This window comes from Oncorhynchus gorbuscha, linkage group LG23 (genome assembly GCF_021184085.1).
Source record: "Oncorhynchus gorbuscha isolate QuinsamMale2020 ecotype Even-year linkage group LG23, OgorEven_v1.0, whole genome shotgun sequence".
Taxonomy (NCBI): Eukaryota; Metazoa; Chordata; class Actinopteri; order Salmoniformes; family Salmonidae; genus Oncorhynchus; species Oncorhynchus gorbuscha.
The window spans coordinates 18262711-18286294 of record NC_060195.1 but is presented as its reverse complement, the minus strand read 5'-3'; the positions used below and the strand labels follow the sequence as shown (position 1 = coordinate 18286294).

Below are 23584 nucleotides of genomic sequence, written 5' to 3'. Positions count from 1 at the left end.
ACCTGCATCCTTAACTGAGGTGGGGTATTGTACCTGTCTCCTTAACTAAGGTGGGGTATTGTACCTGTCTCCCTCACTGAGGTGGGGTATTGTACCTGTCTCCCTCACTGAGGTGGAGTTTTGTACCGGTTTCCTTAACTGAGGTGGGATTTCGTACCTGTCTCCTTAACTAAGGTGGGGTATTGTACCTGTCTCCTTAACTGAGGTGGGATTTTGTACCTTGCTCCTTAACTACGGTGGGGTATTGTACCTGTCTCCCTCACTGAGGTGGAGTTTTGTACCTGTCTCCCTCACTGAGGTGGAGTTTTGTACCGGTGTCCCTCACTGAGTTGGGGTTTTGTACCTGTCTCCTTCACTGAGTTGGGGTTTTGTACCTGTCTCCTTAACAGAGGTGGGATTTTGTACCTGTCTCCTTAACTGAGGTGGGGTTTCATACCTGTCTCCTTAACTGAGGTGGGGTTTCGTACCTGTCTCCTTAACTGAGGTGGGGTTTCATACCTGTCTCCTTAACTGAGGTGGCGTTTTGTACCCGTTTCCTTAACTGAGGTGGGATTCCGTACCTTGCTCCTTAACTAAGGTGGGGTTTTGTACCTCTATCCTTAACTGAGGTGGGGTATTGTACCTGACTCCTTAACTGAGGCGGGGTATTGTACCTGTCTCCCTCACTGAGGTGGAGTTTTGTACCTGTCTCCCTCACTGAGGTGGAGTTTTGTACCGGTATCCCTCACTGAGGTGGAGTTTTGTACCGGTCTCCCTCACTGAGGTGGAGTTTTGTACCGGTCTCCTTAACTAAGGTGGGGTTTTGTACATGTCTCCTTAACTAAGGTAGGGTATTGTACCTGTCTCCCCCACTGAGGTGGAGTTTTGTACCTGTCTCCCTCACTGAGGTGGCGTTTTGTACCTGTTTCCTTAACTGAGGTGGGATTTTGTACCTGTCTCCTGAACTAAGTTGGGGTTTTGAACCTGTCTCCTTAACTGAGGTGAGATTTTGTACCTGTCTCCTTAACTGAGGTGGGGTTTTGTACCTGTCTCCTTAACTGAGGTGGGGTTTTGTACCTGTCTCCTTAACTGAGGTGGGATTTTGTACCTTTCTCCTTAACTGAGTTGGGGTTTTGTACCTGTCTCCTTAACTGAGGTGGTATGTATCTGTCTCCTTAACTGAGGTGGGGTTTCATACCTTGCTCCTTAACTGAGTTGGGGTTTTGTACCTGTCTCCTTAACTGAGGTGGGATTTTGTACCTGTCTCCTTAACTGAGTTGGGGTTTCGTACCTGTCTCCTTAACTGAGGTGGGATTTTGTACCTTGCTCCTTAACTGAGGTGGGGTTTTGTACCTGTCTCCTTAACTGAGGTGTTTTTTTTACCTGTCTCCTTAACTGAGGTGGGGTTTTGTACCTGTCTCCTTAACTGTGTTGGGGTTTTGTGCCTGTCTCCTTAACTGAGGTGGGGTTTTGTACCTGTCTCCTTAACTGAGGTGGGATTTTGTACCTGTCTCCTTAACTGAGGTGGGATTTTGTACCTTTCTCCTTAACTGAGGTGGGGTTTTGTACCTTTCTCCTTAACTGAGGTGGGGTTTTGTACCTGTCTCCTGAACTGAGATGGGGTTTCATACCTGTCTCCTTAACTGAGGTGGCGTTTTGTACCCGTTTCCTTAACTGAGGTGGGATTTTGTACCTTGCTCCTTAACTGAGGTGGGGTTTTGTACCTGTCTCCTCACCGAGGTGGTTTTGTACCTGTCTCCTCACTGAGGTGGAGTTTTGTACCTGTCTCCTTAACTGAGGTGGGGTTTTGTACCTGTCTCCTTAACTGAGGTGGGGTTTTGTACCTGTCTCCTTAACTGAGTTGGGGTTTTGTACCTGTCTCCTTAACTGAGGTGGGATTTTGTACCTGTCTCCTTAACTGAGGTGGGGTTTCATACCTGTCTCCTTAACTGAGTTGGGGTTTTGTACCTGCATCCTTAACTGAGGTGGGGTATTGTACCTGACTCCTTAACTGAGGTGGGCTTTGTACCTGTCTCCTCACTGAGGTGGAGTTTTGTACCTGTCTCCTCACTGAGGTGGAGTTTTGTACCTGTCTCCCTCACAGAGGTGGAGTTTTGTACCGGTCTCCCTCACCGAGGTGGAGTTTTGTACCGTCCCCCTCACTGAGGTGCCGTTTTGTACCTGACTCCTTAACTGAGGTGGGGTTTTGTACCTGACTCCTTAACTGAGGTGGGGTGTTGTACCTGTCTCATTAACTGAGGTGGGGTTTCATACCTGTCTCCTTAACTGAGAAGGGATTTTGTACCTTGCTCCTTAACTAAGGTGGGGTTTTGTACCTGTCTCCTTAACTGAGGTGGGGTTTTGTACCTGTCTCCTTAACTGAGGTGGGGTTTTGTACCTGTCTCCTTAACTGAGGTGGGATTTTGTACCTTTCTCCTTAAATGAGTTGGGGTTTTGTACCTTTATCCTTAACTGAGGTGGGATTTTGTACCTGTCTCCTTAACTGAGGTGGGGTTTCATACCTGTCTCCTTAACTGAGTTGGGGTTTTGTACCTGTCTCCTTAACTAAGGTGGGGTTTTGTACCTGTCTCCTTAACTGAGATGGGATTTCGGTCTCCTTAACTAAGGTGGGGTATTGTACCTGTCTCCTCACTGAGGTGGAGTTTTGTACCTGTCTCCCTCACTGAGGTGGTTTTGTACCTGTCTCCCTCACTGAGGTGGAGTTTTGTACCTGTCTCCTTAACTAAGGTGGGGTTTTGTACCTGTCTCCTTAACTGAGGTGGGGTTTTGTACCTGTCTCCTTAACCGAGTTGGGGTTTTGTACCTGTCTCCTTAACTGAGGTGGGATTTTGTACCTGTCTCCTTAACTGAGGTGGGGTTTCATACCTGTCTCCTTAACTGAGTTGGGGTTTTGTACCTGTCTCCTTAAATGAGGTGGGATTTCATACCTGTCTCCTTAACTGAGGTGGCGTTTTGTACCCGTTTCCTTAACTGAGGTGGGATTTCATACCTTGCTCCTTAACTAAGGTGGGGTTTTGTACCTGCATCCTTAACTGAGGTGGGGTATTGTACCTGACTCCTTAACTGAGGTGGGCTATTGTACCTGTCTCCCTCGCTGAGGTGGAGTTTTGTACCTGTCTCCCTCACTGAGGTGGAGTTTTGTACCGGTCTCCTCACTGAGGTGGATTTTGTACCGGTCTCCTCACTGAGGTGCCGTTTCGTACCTGACTCCTTAACTGAGGTGGGGTTTCGTACCTGTCTCCTTACTAAGGTGGGGTTTTGTACATGTCTCCTTAACTAAGGTAGGGTATTGTACCTGTCTCCCTCACTGAGGTGGAGTTTTATACCTGTCTCCCTCACTGAGGTGGCGTTTTGTACCTGTTTCCTTAACTGAGGTGGGATTTCCTACCTGTCTCCTGAACTAAGTTGGGGTTTTGTACCTGTCTCCCTCACTGAGGTGGAGTTTTGTACCTGTCTCCCTCACTGAGGTGGCGTTTTGTACCTGTTTCCTTAACTGAGGTGGGGTTTTATCTGTCTCCTTAACTGAGAAGGGATTTTGTACCTGTCTCCTTAACTGAGGTGGGGTTTTGTACCTATCTACTTAACTGAGGTGGGGTTTTGTACCTGTCTACTTAACTGAGGTAGGGTTTTGTACCTGTCTCCTTAACTGAGGTGGGGTTTTGTACCTGTCTCCTTAACTGAGGTGGGGTTTGTACCTGTCTCCTTAACTGAGGCGGGATTTTGTACCTGTCTCCTTAACTGAGTTGGGGTTTTGTACCTTTCTCCTTAACTGAGGTGGGATTTTGTACCTGTCTCCTTAACTGAGGTGGGGTTTCATACCTGTCTCCTTAACTGAGTTGGGGTTTTGTACCTTGCTCCTTAACTGAGGTGGGGTTTCATACCTGTCTCCTTAACTGAGTTGGGGTTTCGTACCTGTCTCCTTAACTAAGGTGGGGTTTTGTACATGTCTCCTTAACTGAGGTGGGGTTTCATACCTGTCTCCTTAACTGAGGTGGCGTTTTGTACCCGTTTCCTTAACTGAGGTGGGATTTCCTACCTGTCTCCTGAACTAAGTTGGGGTTTTGTACCTGTCTCCCTCACTGAGGTGGAGTTTTGTACCTGTCTCCCTCACTGAGGTGGCGTTTTGTACCTGTTTCCTTAACTGAGGTGGGGTTTCATATCTGTCTCCTTAACTAAGGTGGGGTTTTGTACCTTGCTCCTTAACTAAGGTGGGGTTTTGTACCTGTCTCCTTAACTGAGGTGGGGTTTTGTACCTATCTACTTAACTGAGGTGGGGTTTTGTACCTGTCTACTTAACTGAGGTAGGGTTTTGTACCTTGCTCCTTAACTAAGGTGGGGTTTTGTACCTGCATCCTTAACTGAGGTGGGGTATTGTACCTGTCTCCTTAACTAAGGTGGGGTATTGTACCTGTCTCCCTCACTGAGGTGGGGTATTGTACCTGTCTCCCTCACTGAGGTGGAGTTTTGTACCGGTTTCCTTAACTGAGGTGGGATTTCGTACCTGTCTCCTTAACTAAGGTGGGGTATTGTACCTGTCTCCTTAACTGAGGTGGGATTTTGTACCTTGCTCCTTAACTACGGTGGGGTATTGTACCTGTCTCCTCACTGAGGTGGAGTTTTGTACCTGTCTCCTCACTGAGGTGGAGTTTTGTACCGGTGTCCCTCACTGAGTTGGGGTTTTGTACCTGTCTCCTTAACAGAGGTGGGATTTTGTACCTGTCTCCTTAACTGAGGTGGGGTTTCATACCTGTCTCCTTAACTGAGGTGGGGTTTCGTACCTGTCTCCTTAACTGAGGTGGGGTTTCATACCTGTCTCCTTAACTGAGGTGGCGTTTTGTACCCGTTTCCTTAACTGAGGTGGGATTCCGTACCTTGCTCCTTAACTAAGGTGGGGTTTTGTACCTCTATCCTTAACTGAGGTGGGGTATTGTACCTGACTCCTTAACTGAGGTGGGGTATTGTACCTGTCTCCCTCACTGAGGTGGAGTTTTGTACCTGTCTCCTCACTGAGGTGGAGTTTTGTACCTGTCTCCCTCACTGAGGTGGAGTTTTGTACCGGTCTCCCTCACTGAGGTGGAGTTTTGTACCGGTCTCCTTAACTAAGGTGGGGTTTTGTACATGTCTCCTTAACTAAGGTAGGGTATTGTACCTGTCTCCCCCACTGAGGTGGAGTTTTGTACCTGTCTCCCTCACTGAGGTGGCGTTTTGTACCTGTTTCCTTAACTGAGGTGGGATTTTGTACCTGTCTCCTGAACTAAGTTGGGGTTTTGAACCTGTCTCCTTAACTGAGGTGGGATTTTGTACCTGTCTCCTTAACTGAGGTGGGGTTTTGTACCTGTCTCCTTAACTGAGGTGGGGTTTTGTACCTGTCTCCTTAACTGAGGTGGGATTTTGTACCTTTCTCCTTAACTGAGTTGGGGTTTTGTACCTGTCTCCTTAACTGAGGGGGTTTGTATCTGTCTCCTTAACTGACTGAGGTGGGGTTTTGGTCTCCTTAACTGAGTTGGGGTTTGTACCTGTCTCCTTAACTGAGGTGGGGTTTTGTACCTGTCTCCTTAACTGAGGTGGGGTTTTGTACCTGTCTCCTTAACTGAGGTTTTTGTACCTGTCTCCTTAACTGAGGTGGGGTTTTGTACCTGTCTCCTTAACTGAGGTTGGGGTTTTGTACCTGTCTCCTTAACTGAGGTGGGGTTTTGTACCTGTCTCCTTAACTGAGGTGGGGTTTTGGTCTCCTTAACTGAGGTGGGGTTTTGTACCTGTCTCCTTAACTGAGGTGGGTGGAGTTTTGTTTTCTCCTTAACTGAGGTGGGGTTTTGTACCTGTCTCCTTAACTGAGGTGGGGTTTCATACCTGTCTCCTTAACTGAGGTGGGATTTTGTACCTGTCTCCTTAACTGAGGTGGGGTTTTGTACCTTCTCCTTAACTAAGGTGGGGTTTTGTACCTGTCTCCTCACCGAGGTGGTTTTGTACCTGTCTCCTTAACTGAGGTGGAGTTTTGTACCTGTCTCCTTAACTGAGGTGGGGTTTTGTACCTGTCTCCTTAACTGAGGTGGGGTTTTGTACCTGTCTCCTTAACTGAGTTGGGGTTTTGTACCTGTCTCCTTAACTGAGGTGGGATTTTGTACCTGTCTCCTTAACTGAGGTGGGGTTTCATACCTGTCTCCTTAACTGAGTTGGGGTTTTGTACCTGCATCCTTAACTGAGGTGGGGTATTGTACCTGACTCCTTAACTGAGGTGGGCTATTGTACCTGTCTCCCTCGCTGAGGTGGAGTTTTGTACCTGTCTCCCTCACTGAGGTGGAGTTTTGTACCTGTCTCCTCACAGAGGTGGAGTTTTGTACCGGTCTCCCTCACCGAGGTGGAGTTTTGTACCGGTCCCCCTCACTGAGGTGCCGTTTCGTACCTGACTCCTTAACTGAGGTGCCGTTTCGTACCTGACTCCTTAACTGAGGTGGGGTGTTGTACCTGTCTCATTAACTGAGGTGGGGTTTCATACCTGTCTCCTTAACTGAGAAGGATTTTGTACCTTGCTCCTTAACTAAGGTGGGGTTTTGTACCTGTCTCCTTAACTGAGGTGGGGTTTTGTACCTGTCTCCTTAACTGAGGTGGGGTTTTGTACCTGTCTCCTTAACTGAGGTGGGATTTTGTACCTTTCTCCTTAAATGAGTTGGGGTTTTGTACCTTTCTCCTTAACTGAGGTGGGATTTTGTACCTGTCTCCTTAACTGAGGTGGGGTTTCATACCTGTCTCCTTAACTGAGTTGGGGTTTGTACCTGTCTCCTTAACTAAGGTGGGGTTTTGTACCTGTCTCCTTAACTGAGATGGGATTTCGTACCTGTCTCCTTAACTAAGGTGGGGTATTGTACCTGTCTCCTTAACTGAGGTGGAGTTTTGTACCTGTCTCCCTCACTGAGGTGGTTTTGTACCTGTCTCCCTCACTGAGGTGGAGTTTTGTACCTGTCTCCTTAACTAAGGTGGGTTTTGTACCTGTCTCCTTAACTGAGGTGGGGTTTTGTACCTGTCTCCTTAACCGAGTTGGGGTTTTGTACCTGTCTCCTTAACTGAGGTGGGATTTTGTACCTGTCTCCTTAACTGAGGTGGGGTTTCATACCTGTCTCCTTAACTGAGTTGGGGTTTTGTACCTGTCTCCTTAAATGAGGTGGGATTTCATACCTGTCTCCTTAACTGAGGTGGCGTTTTGTACCCGTTTCCTTAACTGAGGTGGGATTTCATACCTTGCTCCTTAACTAAGGTGGGGTTTTGTACCTGCATCCTTAACTGAGGTGGGGTATTGTACCTGACTCCTTAACTGAGGTGGGCTATTGTACCTGTCTCCCTCGCTGAGGTGGAGTTTTGTACCTGTCTCCCTCACTGAGGTGGAGTTTTGTACCGGTCTCCCTCACTGAGTTGGATTTTTGTACCGGTCTCCCTCACTGAGGTGCCGTTTCGTACCTGACTCCTTAACTGAGGTGGGGTTTCGTACCTGTCTCCTTACTAAGGTGGGGTTTTGTACATGTCTCCTTAACTAAGGTAGGGTATTGTACCTGTCTCCCTCACTGAGGTGGAGTTTTATACCTGTCTCCCTCACTGAGGTGGCGTTTTGTACCTGTTTCCTTAACTGAGGTGGGATTTCCTACCTGTCTCCTGAACTAAGTTGGGGTTTTGTACCTGTCTCCCTCACTGAGGTGGAGTTTTGTACCTGTCTCCCTCACTGAGGTGGCGTTTTGTACCTGTTTCCTTAACTGAGGTGGGGTTTCATATCTGTCTCCTTAACTGAGAAGGGATTTTGTACCTGTCTCCTTAACTGAGGTGGGGTTTTGTACCTATCTACTTAACTGAGGTGGGGTTTTGTACCTGTCTACTTAACTGAGGTAGGGTTTTGTACCTGTCTCCTTAACTGAGGTGGGGTTTTGTACCTGTCTCCTTAACTGAGGTGGGGTTTGTACCTGTCTCCTTAACTGAGGCGGGATTTTGTACCTGTCTCCTTAACTGAGTTGGGGTTTTGTACCTTTCTCCTTAACTGAGGTGGGATTTTGTACCTGTCTCCTTAACTGAGGTGGGGTTTCATACCTGTCTCCTTAACTGAGTTGGGGTTTTGTACCTTGCTCCTTAACTGAGGTGGGGTTTCATACCTGTCTCCTTAACTGAGTTGGGGTTTCGTACCTGTCTCCTTAACTAAGGTGGGGTTTTGTACATGTCTCCTTAACTGAGGTGGGGTTTCATACCTGTCTCCTTAACTGAGGTGGGGTTTCATACCTTTTTGTACCCGTTTCCTTAACTGAGGTGGGATTTCCTACCTGTCTCCTGAACTAAGTTGGGGTTTTGTACCTGTCTCCCTCACTGAGGTGGAGTTTTGTACCTGTCTCCCTCACTGAGGTGGCGTTTTGTACCTGTTTCCTTAACTGAGGTGGGGTTTCATATCTGTCTCCTTAACTAAGGTGGGGTTTTGTACCTTGCTCCTTAACTAAGGTGGGGTTTTGTACCTGTCTCCTTAACTGAGGTGGGGTTTTGTACCTATCTACTTAACTGAGGTGGGGTTTTGTACCTGTCTACTTAACTGAGGTAGGGTTTTGTACCTGCTCCTTAACTAAGGTGGGGTTTGTACCTGCATCCTTAACTGAGGTGGGGTATTGTACCTGTCTCCTTAACTAAGGTGGGGTATTGTACCTGTCTCCTTCACTGAGGTGGGGTATTGTACCTGTCTCCCTCACTGAGGTGGAGTTTTGTACCGGTTTCCTTAACTGAGGTGGGATTTCCCTGTCTCCTTAACTAAGGTGGGGTTTGTACCTGTCTCCTTAACTGAGGTGGGATTTTGTACCTGCTCCTTAACTACGGTGGGGTATTGTACCTGTCTCCTCACTGAGGTGGAGTTTTGTACCTGTCTCCCTCACTGAGGTGGAGTTTTGTACCGGTGTCCCTCACTGAGTTGGGGTTTTGTACCTGTCTCCTTAACAGAGGTGGGATTTTGTACCTGTCTCCTTAACTGAGGTGGGGTTTCATACCTGTCTCCTTAACTGAGGTGGGGTTTCGTACCTGTCTCCTTAACTGAGGTGGGGTTTCATACCTGTCTCCTTAACTGAGGTGGCGTTTTGTACCCGTTTCCTTAACTGAGGTGGGATTCCGTACCTTGCTCCTTAACTAAGGTGGGGTTTTGTACCTCTATCCTTAACTGAGGTGGGGTATTGTACCTGACTCCTTAACTGAGGTGGGGTATTGTACCTGTCTCCCTCACTGAGGTGGAGTTTTGTACCTGTCTCCCTCACTGAGGTGGAGTTTTGTACCGGTATCCCTCACTGAGGTGGAGTTTTGTACCGGTCTCCCTCACTGAGGTGGAGTTTTGTACCGGTCTCCTTAACTAAGGTGGGGTTTTGTACATGTCTCCTTAACTAAGGTAGGGTATTGTACCTGTCTCCCCCACTGAGGTGGAGTTTTGTACCTGTCTCCCTCACTGAGGTGGCGTTTTGTACCTGTTTCCTTAACTGAGGTGGGATTTTGTACCTGTCTCCTGAACTAAGTTGGGGTTTTGAACCTGTCTCCTTAACTGAGGTGGGATTTTGTACCTGTCTCCTTAACTGAGGTGGGGTTTTGTACCTGTCTCCTTAACTGAGGTGGGGTTTTGTACCTGTCTCCTTAACTGAGGTGGGATTTTGTACCTTTCTCCTTAACTGAGTTGGGGTTTTGTACCTGTCTCCTTAACTGAGGTGGTATGTATCTGTCTCCTTAACTGAGGTGGGGTTTCATACCTTGCTCCTTAACTGAGTTGGGGTTTTGTACCTGTCTCCTTAACTGAGGTGGGGTTTCATACCTGTCTCCTTAACTGAGTTGGGGTTTCGTACCTTTCTCCTTAACTGAGGTGGGATTTTGTACCTGTCTCCTTAACTGAGTTGGGGTTTCGTACCTGTCTCCTTAACTGAGGTGGGATTTTGTACCTCGCTCCTTAACTGAGGTGGGGTTTTGTACCTGTCTCCTTAACTGAGGTGTTTTTTTTAACCTGTCTCCTTAACTGAGGTGGGGTTTTGTACCTGTCTCCTTAACTGTGTTGGGGTTTTGTGCCTGTCTCCTTAACTGAGGTGGGGTTTTGTACCTGTCTCCTTAACTGAGGTGGGATTTTGTACCTGTCTCCTTAACTGAGGTGGGATTTTGTACCTTTCTCCTTAACTGAGGTGGGGTTTTGTACCTTTCTCCTTAACTGAGGTGGGGTTTTGTACCTGTCTCCTTAACTGAGGTGGGGTTTCATACCTGTCTCCTTAACTGAGGTGGCGTTTTGTACCCGTTTCCTTAACTGAGGTGGGATTTCGTACCTTGCTCCTTAACTAAGGTGGGGTATTGTACCTGTCTCCCTCACCGAGGTGGTTTTGTACCTGTCTCCCTCACTGAGGTGGAGTTTTGTACCTGTCTCCTTAACTAAGGTGGGGTTTTGTACCTGTCTCCTTAACTGAGGTGGGGTTTTGTACCTGTCTCCTTAACTGAGTTGGGGTTTTGTACCTGTCTCCTTAACTGAGGTGGGATTTTGTACCTGTCTCCTTAACTGAGGTGGGGTTTCATACCTGTCTCCTTAACTGAGTTGGGGTTTTGTACCTGCATCCTTAACTGAGGTGGGGTATTGTACCTGACTCCTTAACTGAGGTGGGCTATTGTACCTGTCTCCCTCGCTGAGGTGGAGTTTTGTACCTGTCTCCCTCACTGAGGTGGAGTTTTGTACCGGTCTCCCTCACAGAGGTGGAGTTTTGTACCGGTCTCCCTCACCGAGGTGGAGTTTTGTACCGGTCCCCCTCACTGAGGTGCCGTTTCGTACCTGACTCCTTAACTGAGGTGCCGTTTCGTACCTGACTCCTTAACTGAGGTGGGGTGTTGTACCTGTCTCATTAACTGAGGTGGGGTTTCATACCTGTCTCCTTAACTGAGAAGGGATTTTGTACCTTGCTCCTTAACTAAGGTGGGGTTTTGTACCTGTCTCCTTAACTGAGGTGGGGTTTTGTACCTGTCTCCTTAACTGAGGTGGGGTTTTGTACCTGTCTCCTTAACTGAGGTGGGATTTTGTACCTTTCTCCTTAAATGAGTTGGGGTTTTGTACCTTTATCCTTAACTGAGGTGGGATTTTGTACCTGTCTCCTTAACTGAGGTGGGGTTTCATACCTGTCTCCTTAACTGAGTTGGGGTTTCGTACCTGTCTCCTTAACTAAGGTGGGGTTTTGTACCTGTCTCCTTAACTGAGATGGGATTTCGTACCTGTCTCCTTAACTAAGGTGGGGTATTGTACCTGTCTCCCTCACTGAGGTGGAGTTTTGTACCTGTCTCCCTCACTGAGGTGGTTTTGTACCTGTCTCCCTCACTGAGGTGGAGTTTTGTACCTGTCTCCTTAACTAAGGTGGGGTTTTGTACCTGTCTCCTTAACTGAGGTGGGGTTTTGTACCTGTCTCCTTAACCGAGTTGGGGTTTTGTACCTGTCTCCTAAACTGAGGTGGGATTTTGTACCTGTCTACTTAACTGAGGTGGGGTTTCATACCTGTCTCCTTAACTGAGTTGGGGTTTTGTACCTGTCTCCTTAAATGAGGTGGGATTTCATACCTGTCTCCTTAACTGAGGTGGCGTTTTGTACCCGTTTCCTTAACTGAGGTGGGATTTCATACCTTGCTCCTTAACTAAGGTGGGGTTTTGTACCTGCATCCTTAACTGAGGTGGGGTATTGTACCTGACTCCTTAACTGAGGTGGGGTATTGTACCTGTCTCCCTCACTGAGGTGGAGTTTTGTACCGGTCTCCCTCACTGAGGTGGAGTTTTGTACCGGTCTCCCTCACCGAGGTGGAGTTTTGTACCGGTCCCCCTCACTGAGGTGCCGTTTCGTACCTGACTCCTTAACTGAGGTGCGGTTTCGTACCTGACTCCTTAACTGAGGTGCCGTTTCGTACCTGACTCCTTAACTGAGGTGGGGTGTTGTACCTGTCTCATTAACTGAGGTGGGGTTTTGTACCTGTCTCCTTAACTGAGAAGGGATTTTGTAAACTGAGTCTCCTTAACTGTGGGGTTTTGTACCTGTCTCCTTAACTGAGGTGGGGTTTTGTACCTGTCTCCTTAACTGAGGTGGGATTTTGTACCTTAAATGAGTTGGGGTTTTGTACCTGAGGTGGGGTTTTGTACCTGTCTCCTTAACTGAGGTGGGGTTTCATACCTGTCTCCTTAACTGAGTTGGGGTTTCGTACCTGTCTCCTTAACTAAGGTGGGGTTTTGTACCTGTCTCCTTAACTGAGATGGGATTTCGTACCTGTCTCCTTAACTAAGGTGGGGTATTGTACCTGTCTCCCTCACTGAGGTGGAGTTTTGTACCTGTCTCCCTCACTGAGGTGGTTTTGTACCTGTCTCCCTCACTGAGGTGGAGTTTTGTACCTGTCTCCTTAACTAAGGTGGGGTTTTGTACCTGTCTCCTTAACTGAGGTGGGGTTTTGTACCTGTCTCCTTAACCGAGTTGGGGTTTTGTACCTGTCTCCTAAACTGAGGTGGGGTTTTGTACCTGTCTCATTAACTGAGGTGGGGTTTCATACCTGTCTCCTTAACTGAGGTGCCGTTTCGTACCTGACTCCTTAACTGAGGTGGGGTGTTGTACCTGTCTCATTAACTGAGGTGGGGTTTCATACCTGTCTCCTTAACTGAGAAGGGATTTTGTACCTTGCTCCTTAACTAAGGTGGGGTTTTGTACCTGTCTCCTTAACTGAGGTGGGGTTTTGTACCTGTCTCCTTAACTGAGGTGGGGTTTTGTACCTGTCTCCTTAACTGAGGTGGGGTTTTGTACCTGTCTCCTTAACTGAGGTGGGGTTTTGTACCTGTCTCCTTAACTGAGGTGGGGTTTTGTACCTGTCTCCTTAACTGAGGTGGGATTTTGTACCTTTCTCCTTAAATGAGTTGGGGTTTTGTACCTTTATCCTTAACTGAGGTGGGATTTTGTACCTGTCTCCTTAACTGAGGTGGGGTTTCATACCTGTCTCCTTAACTGAGTTGGGGTTTCGTACCTGTCTCCTTAACTAAGGTGGGGTTTTGTACCTGTCTCCTTAACTGAGATGGGATTTCGTACCTGTCTCCTTAACTAAGGTGGGGTATTGTACCTGTCTCCCTCACTGAGGTGGAGTTTTGTACATGTCTCCCTCACTGAGGTGGTTTTGTACCTGTCTCCCTCACTGAGGTGGAGTTTTGTACCTGTCTCCTTAACTAAGGTGGGGTTTTGTACCTGTCTCCTTAACTGAGGTGGGGTTTTGTACCTGTCTCCTTAACCGAGTTGGGGTTTTGTACCTGTCTCCTTAACTGAGGTGGGATTTTGTACCTGTCTCCTTAACTGAGGTGGGGTTTCATACCTGTCTCCTTAACTGAGTTGGGGTTTTGTACCTGTCTCCTTAAATGAGGTGGGATTTCATACCTGTCTCCTTAACTGAGGTGGCGTTTTGTACCCGTTTCCTTAACTGAGGTGGGATTTCATACCTTGCTCCTTAACTAAGGTGGGGTTTTGTACCTGCATCCTTAACTGAGGTGGGGTATTGTACCTGACTCCTTAACTGAGGTGGGCTATTGTACCTGTCTCCCTCGCTGAGGTGGAGTTTTGTACCTGTCTCCCTCACTGAGGTGGAGTTTTGTACCGGTCTCCCTCACTGAGTTGGATTTTTGTACCGGTCTCCCTCACCGAGGTGGAGTTTTGTACCGGTCCCCCTCACTGAGGTGCCGTTTCGTACCTGACTCCTTAACTGAGGTGCCGTTTCGTACCTGACTCCTTAACTGAGGTGGGGTGTTGTACCTGTCTCATTAACTGAGGTGGGGTTTCATACCTGTCTCCTTAACTGAGAAGGGATTTTGTACCTTGCTCCTTAACTAAGGTGGGGTTTTGTACCTGTCTCCTTAACTGAGGTGGGGTTTTGTACCTGTCTCCTTAACTGAGGTGGGGTTTTGTACCTGTCTCCTTAACTGAGGTGGGGTTTTGTACCTGTCTCCTTAACTGAGGTGGGATTTTGTACCTTTCTCCTTAAATGAGTTGGGGTTTTGTACCTTTATCCTTAACTGAGGTGGGATTTTGTACCTGTCTCCTTAACTGAGGTGGGGTTTCATACCTGTCTCCTTAACTGAGTTGGGGTTTCGTACCTGTCACCTTAACTAAGGTGGGGTTTTGTACCTGTCTCCTTAACTGAGATGGGGTTTCATACCTGTCTCCTTAACTGAGGTGGCGTTTTGTACCCGTTTCCTTAACTGAGGTGGGATTTCGTACCTTGCTCCTTAACTAAGGTGGGGTATTGTACCTGTCTCCCTCACTGAGGTGGAGTTTTGTACCTGTCTCCCTCACTGAGGTGGCGTTTTGTACCTGTTTCCTTAACTGAGGTGGGATTTCGTACCTGTCTCCTTAACTAAGGTGGGGTTTTGTACCTGTCTCCTTAACTGAGGTGGGGTTTCATACCTGTCTCCTTAACTGAGTTGGGGTTTCGTACCTGTCTCCTTAACTAAGGTGGGGTTTTGTACCTGTCTCCTTAACTGAGATGGGATTTCGTACCTGTCTCCTTAACTAAGGTGGGGTATTGTACCTGTCTCCCTCACTGAGGTGGAGTTTTGTACCTGTCTCCCTCACTGAGGTGGTTTTGTACCTGTCTCCCTCACTGAGGTGGAGTTTTGTACCTGTCTCCTTAACTAAGGTGGGGTTTTGTACCTGTCTCCTTAACTGAGGTGGGGTTTTGTACCTGCCTCCTTAACTGAGGTGGGATTTTGTACCTGTCTCCTTAACTGAGGTGGGGTTTCATACCTGTCTCCTTAACTGAGTTGGGGTTTTGTACCTGTCTCCTTAAATGAGGTGGGATTTCATACCTGTCTCCTTAACTGAGGTGGCGTTTTGTACCCGTTTCCTTAACTGAGGTGGGATTTCATACCTTGCTCCTTAACTAAGGTGGGGTTTTGTACCTGCATCCTTAACTGAGGTGGGGTATTGTACCTGACTCCTTAACTGAGGTGGGCTATTGTACCTGACTCCTTAACTGAGGTGGGCTATTGTACCTGTCTCCCTCGCTGAGGTGGAGTTTTGTACCTGTCTCCCTCACTGAGGTGGAGTTTTGTACCGGTCTCCCTCACTGAGTTGGATTTTTGTACCGGTCTCCCTCACCGAGGTGGAGTTTTGTACCGGTCCCCCTCACTGAGGTGCCGTTTCGTACCTGACTCCTTAACTGAGGTGCCGTTTCGTACCTGACTCCTTAACTGAGGTGGGGTGTTGTACCTGTCTCATTAACTGAGGTGGGGTTTCATACCTGTCTCCTTAACTGAGAAGGGATTTTGTACCTTGCTCCTTAACTAAGGTGGGGTTTTGTACCTGTCTCCTTAACTGAGGTGGGGTTTTGTACCTGTCTCCTTAACTGAGGTGGGGTTTTGTACCTGTCTCCTTAACTGAGGTGGGGTTTTGTACCTGTCTCCTTAACTGAGGTGGGATTTTGTACCTTTCTCCTTAAATGAGTTGGGGTTTTGTACCTTTATCCTTAACTGAGGTGGGATTTTGTACCTGTCTCCTTAACTGAGGTGGGGTTTCATACCTGTCTCCTTAACTGAGTTGGGGTTTCGTACCTGTCTCCTTAACTAAGGTGGGGTTTTGTACCTGTCTCCTTAACTGAGATGGGGTTTCATACCTGTCTCCTTAACTGAGGTGGCGTTTTGTACCCGTTTCCTTAACTGAGGTGGGATTTCGTACCTTGCTCCTTAACTAAGGTGGGGTATTGTACCTGTCTCCCTCACTGAGGTGGAGTTTTGTACCTGTCTCCCTCACTGAGGTGGCGTTTTGTACCTGTTTCCTTAACTGAGGTGGGATTTCGTACCTGTCTCCTTAACTAAGGTGGGGTTTTGTACCTGTCTCCTTAACTGAGGTGGGGTTTCATACCTGTCTCCTTAACTGAGAAGGGATTTTGTACCTTGCTCCTTAACTAAGGTGGGGTTTTGTACATGTCTCCTTAACTGAGGTGGGGTTTTGTACCTGTCTCCTTAACTGAGGTGGGGTTTTGTACCTGTCTCCTTAACTGAGGTGGGATTTTGTTCCGTTCTCCTTAACTGAGGTGGGGTTTTGTACCTGTCTCCTTAACTGAGGTGGGATTTTGTACCTTGCTCCTTAACTGAGGTGGGGTTTCATACCTGTCTCCTTAACTGAGTTGGGGTTTCGTACCTGTCTCCTTAACTAAGGTGGGGTTTTGTACCTGTCTCCTTAACTGAGATGGGGTTTCATAACTGTCTCCTTTACTGAGGTGGCGTTTTGTACCCGTTTCCTTAACTGAGGTGGGATTTCGTACCTTGCTCCTTAACTAAGGTGGGGTTTTGTACCTGTCTCCTTAACTGAGGTGGGGTTTCGTACCTGTCTCCTTAACTGAGTTGGGGTTTTGTACCTGTCTCCTTAACTGAGTTGGGATTTTGTACCTTGCTCCTCAACTAAAGTGGGGTTTTGTACCTGTCTCCTTAACTGAGGTGGGGTTTAGTACCTGTCTCCTTAACTGAGGTGGGGTTTCGTACCTGTCTCCTTAACTGAGTTGGGGTTTCGTACCTTTCTCCTTAACTGAGTTGGGGTTTTGTACCTGTCTCCTTAAAGTGGGGTTTCGTACCTGTCTCCCTGGCTGAGGTGGGGTGCGTAATCCCAACTGATCTCCTCAGCAGCAATGTAATGGACCCAGACTTTGTTCTTCCCCCCTCGAGAGCGCCCCACAGCCCGACTTTTCAGAGGCTTAAACACAAATAACTCAAACATGTCATCTCCATATTCATAGTCCTCCTCATTCTCAGACTGCTGGACCCGACGCACATCAGGACCGGGCACCGTCACAGGCTCTGGGCAGTCCTCCACCTCAAAGACTGCACTCATGCCCACTGGAACAAAGATATAAAAAGACATCTTATAGCACTTCATAAGACACCATATAGATGCCTTAAAGCACATTCTCAACAACATAATTATTCATGCAACTCGGGCTCAAATGTATACGTCTCACTCTGGTACCTCACACAGGAGTGTCAAATCAAATTGGGAACTTTCAAATTGATCAAAACTTTATTTCACAACTTTGCGAGAACATACTCTTACCGTGGCTGTTTGCTTGGATCTGACAGCTGATGAGGAACTTCCCCTGAGTGCTGGGCTTCAGCTCCGCTGTAGTGAAGGTCATTGGAGTCATCTCCACAGTAACCTTACGGTGGGCCATCACCTGGAATGACAAGGGTAGATTTAGGCTCAGACTGAAATGCTGCTGAACTGGTTACACATTCTTACAAATGAGTTATAACAACTTCATTGTCAAAACATTCTGAAAAGGAAAATCTTGGTTGACCATTAGTAATGATTTTTTGACAGCTTTAAGTAAACCCTGATTTAAACTTGAATTATATGCTGTACCTGCAGAGTGTGATCCTGGAACTGTATAGAGTGGATCTCTGGAGACGTTTCCATTCCAATGAGATGCCAGAAGACATGATCTCGTCCCTGGCACATCGTCAGACCTACACACATACCAAACATAGTTGACAACAGGACTGAACTGTTGACTCTATACAGTAACATGCTAAACTAGCTCCTGACCTGGTAAAGTTGAGTTGACGTATCCATTGATGGTGTGGTACAGTTTTCTTGCACTGGCCTTCTTAAATCTTTCCCGGAAACTCCCCACCTCTCCGTACCAGCTCTTACTCTCATCGAAAACAGCAAAGAGCAGAATAAACTCTCTGCTTTTCCGAACTCCATTATCTGTAAATGCAGCTGTGAGAACCCAAGGGAAGCAGAGAATACAGATAACACATTAGTTGATGGATCTGAATATCACAGGGTACATTTGGTGAATTGACGCATTTGGTGAAAATTGTTCAATTTGTTCATTTGTTCAAATGACATTTGGTCAGATTACTCATTTGTTTAATAGTCAGGCCATGTGGTAGTCTGGGTATTAAAGCTTCATAATGTGCAGTAAACTATTGACAATCCCTACTTAGTACGGCGTTTATATGATTCAGACCCCCTTCTGTTCACATAGTTTTTCCATTAGGTAGGATAGGATCACTGTATGACTGAGAGCAGAGCACATAATAAGTCCCAGTCAGCTATGAGTCCAGCAGCCACATTCATTTCCTCCTTTACCAGGCAGATATGTGTCACAGTGGGTCTGACTGTACTGTAAGGGGAGTGTGATACATAGAGAGAAAGTTGTGTAAGGTGTGTGGGATCAACATATCAGGAATAAAGTTGTGATGTATCTGGACGTAAGGTGTGTGGGATCAACATATCAGGAATAAAGTTGTGATGTATCTGGCCGTAAGGTGTGTGGGAGTAACATATCAGGAATAAAGTTGTGATGTATCTGGACGTAAGGTGTGTGGGATCAACATATCAGGAATAAAGTTGTGATGTATCTGACCGTAAGGTGTGTGGGAGTAACATATCAGGAATAAAGTTGTGATGTATCTGGACGTAAGGTATGTGGGATCAACATAGCAGGAATAAAGTTGTGATGTATCTGGACGTAAGGTATGTGGGATCAACATAGCAGGAATAAAGTTGTGTCTCTAACTTGATTTGCAGATGAGCAGAGCCCCGATGAGCCCAGAGTTGAAGTCTTGTACAGTGTCCACCTGGGAGGAGTAGGAGTAGGTGAGGCATTCTGGGTCTCCCACGGTCGGACCGTCATTAGGGTTGATGTCCCAGACGTACTTGTAGTATCCTCCTGGAGCAACCGCATCATCCTCCTTCTCCTGGCTAGACGTGGCGTCATCGTATCCGGCCCCTAGAGAGAAAGAGATATACTGCTAGGAATATACGTGTGTACACACAGAGACTGACATAGCAGATACATGCATGCGGGAACACACTCATTTGATACATTTGGCACCGGAGAGGATGGCTGCTGTTTTATTGGCTCTTAACCAACTGTGCTGTTTTGTTTGTTTTTCCGCATTGTTTGTAACTTATTTTGTACATAATGTTGCTGTTACCTTCTCTTGTGACCGAAAAGAGCTTCTGAACATCATAACAGCGATTACTCACCTCAAATTGAACAAATCATTTTTCAAGGAGCGGGACTCTAACCCGGAAGCTTATAAGAAATCCTGCTATTCCCTCCGACGAACCATCAAACAGGCAAAGCGTCACTACAGGAATAAGATTGAATCGTACTACACCGGCTCCAACGCTCGTCAGATTTGGCAGGGCTTGCAAACTATTACAGACTACAAAGGGAAGCACAGCCGAGAGCTGCCAAGTGACACAAGTCTACGAGACAAGCTCAATAACTTCTATGCTTGCTTCCAGGCAAGTAACACTAAAACATGCATGAGAGCATCAGCTGTTCCGGACAACTATGTAATCAAGCTCTCCTCAGCCGATGTGAGTAAGACCTTTAAACAGGTCAACATTCACAAGGCCGCAGGGCCAGACGGATTACCAGGACGTGTACTCCAAGCATGCGCTGACCAACTGCAAGTGTCTTCATTGACATTTTCAACCTGTTCCTGACCGAGTCTGTAATACCAACATGTTTTAAGTAGACCACCATTGTCCCTGTGCCCAAGATCACTAAGGTAACCTGCCTAAATGACTACCGACCGGTGGCACTCACATCTGTAGCCATGAAGTGCTTTGAAAGGCTGGTCATGGCTCACATCAACACCATTATCCCGGAACCATAGACCCACTCCAATTTGCATACCGCCCCAACAGATCTACAGATGATGCAATCTCTATTGCACTCCACACTGCCATTTCCCACCTGGACAAAAGGAGCACCTATGTGAGAATACTATTCATTGACTACAGCTCAGTGTACAACACCATAGTGTCCTCAAAGCTCATCAATAAGCTAAGGATCCTGGGACTAAACACCTCCCTCTGCAGCTGGATCCTGGACTTCCTGACATGTGACCACAGGTGATAAGGGTAGGTAACAACACATCCTCCACACCGATCCTCAAAACAGGAGCCCCTCAGGGGTGCGTGCTCATCCCCTCCTGTACTCTCTGTTCACTCATGACTGCACGGCCAGGCACGACTCCAACACTATTATTAAGTTTGCCGATGACACAACAGTGGTAGGCCTGATCACTGACAACAACGAGACAGCCTATAGGAAGGAGGTCAAAGACTTGGCCGTGTGGTACAAGGACAACAACCTCTCCCTCAAAGTGATCAAGACAAGGAGATGATTGTGGACTACAGGAAAAGGAGGACCGAGCACGCCCCCGTTCTCATCGACGGGCTGTAGTGGAGCAGGTTGAGAGCTTCAAGTTCCTAGATGTCCACATCACCAACAAACTAACATGGTCCAAACACACCAAGACAAGTGTCAAGAGGGCACGACAAAACCTATTCCCCTTCAGGTGACTGAAGAAATTTGGCATGGGTCCTCAGATCCTTAAAAGGTTCTACAGCTGCACCATCGAGAGCATCCTGACTGGTTCCGTCACTGCCTGGTATGGAAACTGCTCTGCCTCCGACCACAAGGCACTACAGAGGGTAGAGCGTACGGCCCAGTACATAACTGGGGCCAAGCTTCCTGCCATCCAGGACCTCTAAAAATAGTTAAATACTGCAGCCACCCTAGTCATAGACTGTTCTCTCTGCTACCTCACGGCAAGCGGTGCCGGATAACCAAGTCTTGGTCCAAGAGGCTTTTAAACAGCTTCTACCCCCAAGCCATAAGACTCCTGAACATCTAATCAAATGGCTACCCAGACTATTTGCATTGCCTCCCCTCCTTCTACGCTGCTGCTACTCTCTGTTATTACCTATGCATAGGCACTTTAATAACTCTACTTACATGTACATATTACCTGAATTACCACGACACCGGTACCCCCGCCCATTGATTCTGTCATGGTACCCCCTGTATGGAGCCCTGCTATTGTTATTTACTGCTGCTCTTTTATTATTATTTTATCATTATTTTTACTTTTCTCTCTTACTTTTTTTTGTCTTTTCTTAAAACTGTGTTGTGGGGTAAGGGCTTGTAAGTAAGCCTGTTGTATTCGCAGTGTGTGGCAAATAACATTTGATTTGACACACACACACACACACACACACACACACACACACACACACACACACACACACACACACACACACACACACACACACACACACACACACACACACACACACACACACACACACACACACACACACACACACACACACACTTAATTCAAGTGTACAACAGTGGGGAAGCCCTTTATTGGGTTCAGTATACTTTATAACACTAGTTCTAGGATGTGACAGTGGCTGACAATTTACAGTAAATGAGTAGATAGACACACAGATTTAGTATTTACGGTAAGTTAGTAGATAGACACATATATTTAGTATTTACGGTAAGTTAGTAGATAGACACACACCCTCAGACTGTTTCCAGTAGTAAGTTAATAGGTAGACATAAAGGCATTACCCTCAGACTGTTTCCAGTAGTAAGCTAGTAAGTAGACATAAAGACATTACCCTCAGACTGTTTCCATAAAGTTACATAAAGACATTACCCTCAGACTGTTTCCAGTAGTAAGCTAGTAGGTAGGCATAAAGACATTACCCTCAGACTGTTTCCAGTAGTAAGTTAGTAGGTAGACATAAAGACATAAAGACATACCCTCAGACTGTTTCCAGTAGTAAGTTAGTAGGTAGACATAAAGACATTACCCTCAGACTGTTTCCAGTAGTAAGCTAGTAGGTAGACATAAAGACATTACCCTCAGACTGTTTCCAGTAGTAAGCTAGTAGGTAGACATAAAGACATAAAGACATTACCCTCAGACTGTTTCCAGTAGCTGACCCCCACAGGGCTGATACTGTAGGGGTGGGACGCCAGGTTCTTAAAGTGCACCACCACCCTGTCACTGGCCTGGGCATGGATCACCGGACCCTGGATACCTGCAACACAAAGCACTCTGTTTCTCTCTGTGTGTGTGTGTGTGTGTGTGTGTGTGTGTGTGTGTGTGTGTGTGTGTGTGTGTGTGTGTGTGTGTGTGTGTGTGTGTGTGTGTGTGTGTGTGTGTGTGTGTGTGTGTGTGTGTTGGCAGCGGTGGAAAAAGAACTCACTTGTCATACTTGAGTAAAAGTAAAGAAACCTTAATTGAAAATGACTCATGTAAAAGTAAAATATTACTTGAGTAAAAGTCTAAAAGTGTTTGGTTTTAAATATAAGGATCAAAAGTAAATGGAATTGCTAAAATATACTTAAGTATCAAAAGTAAAAGTATAAACCATTTCAAATTCCTTTTATTAAGCAAAACCAGAAGGCACCATTTAATTGTTGTTATTTTTATTGACGGATAGCAAGGGGCACACTCCAACACTCAGATATAATTTACAAACGAAGCATTTGTGTTTTGTGAGTCCGCCAGATCAGAGGCAGTAGGGATGACCAGGGATGTTCTCTTGATAAGTGTGTGAATTGGACCATTTCCCATCAAAATGTATGGAGTAAAAAGTACATAATTCCTTTAAGAATGTAGTGAAGTAAACATAAAAGTTGGCAAAAATATAAATAGTAAAGTACAGATACCCTATAAACTACTTAAGTAGTACTTTAAAGTAGTTTTACTTAAGTACTTTACACCACTGTGTGTGGTAGCATATATTTTATTTCAAAGATATACCTAATTAAAGTAATTGATAATTAATACATAAAATGAGTACACATACCTGCCCATGTTGGTGTAGGTTTGGGGACTGAATATGTGGAATCAGTGTATTCTCTATAAACAGCTTTTATGTATTTCTGAGGGGAATCCTTGGTCCTCCTCCTAGAAGTTCATGATCAACATGGATATTTACATTTGAAACAAAATGTATAATGCAATGATTTAAACATGAAAACAAATCAAATATCCTCCAAGGTTATATACATCTTCAACGTTTAATTGAATAGAATAGTCTACTACAATATTGACGTTTAACCCGACAGACTTAAAAAACCTAATCTTCAAAGCAAAAAACAAACAAATAAGGGATAGATATTAGGTAATGACTTGATAGAACTTCACCTTTGTTCCGACGAGTCAGCGCTGCCCCAGTAAAGATAGTCCCAACCAATCTCAACCGCGGCGATGTAGAACTCTCTCGTGGCATGTCGGCCTACGGCAGGTACGGCCACGGTCTCCTCCACCCCGCCGAGGACCCAGAGGAGTGATATCAACAGCGTTCTCATCGCAAGCACGAGCACCTGTCCGACTGCACGTAAATTCACTGACCGTAGAGAAATCGGATAGCCTGACCGGACGGTTGCAGGCAGCTTACTACCGTTATTTCCCGTTAGGGAGGGTATTTAAAGGGAACGTTCAAAACTAGAGATAGTCACAGGGGGGGGAGAGAGAGAAAGACAGTGTGTATGAATGTGAGAGACAGGGGGAGTGAGTGTATGTGTAGAGCTTGTAGTGAGTTGGAAATAGTGAAGTTCGACGTGTCCGTTTCAGTGCTGCTCACAGTAAAATATAGGAAAAATTATGATGGCCACTCTGCCTCCCTGTGGTCAATATTGTCTACTGCCGAATTGTATAAACTTTTGTTAGCTATTTCTCATTGGTTGAACTCAAACACAGATAACAACATGCTTCAGACAAGACGAGGGGT

General features: G+C 46.4%; 1 protein-coding gene across 1 annotated transcript in view; it reads right to left on the bottom strand.

The window, feature by feature from the left end:
• The window catches only part of LOC124011704 (coagulation factor VIII-like), a 50136-nt gene extending 26627 nt beyond the window's left edge, over positions 1 to 23509 (bottom strand). The window contains exons 1-8 of the mRNA XM_046325192.1: positions 22999 to 23509; positions 22658 to 22758; positions 21761 to 21883; positions 18543 to 18755; positions 17561 to 17737; positions 17378 to 17481; positions 17069 to 17189; positions 16593 to 16854 (exon numbers count right to left, since the gene is read on the bottom strand). Coding sequence (XP_046181148.1) covers positions 16593 to 16854; positions 17069 to 17189; positions 17378 to 17481; positions 17561 to 17737; positions 18543 to 18755; positions 21761 to 21883; positions 22658 to 22758; positions 22999 to 23162 — 1265 coding nt within the window. The 5' untranslated portion in view covers positions 23163 to 23509. The remainder of the gene's footprint in view (positions 1 to 16592; positions 16855 to 17068; positions 17190 to 17377; positions 17482 to 17560; positions 17738 to 18542; positions 18756 to 21760; positions 21884 to 22657; positions 22759 to 22998) is intronic.
• Between the last annotated feature and the right edge of the window lie 75 nt (positions 23510 to 23584).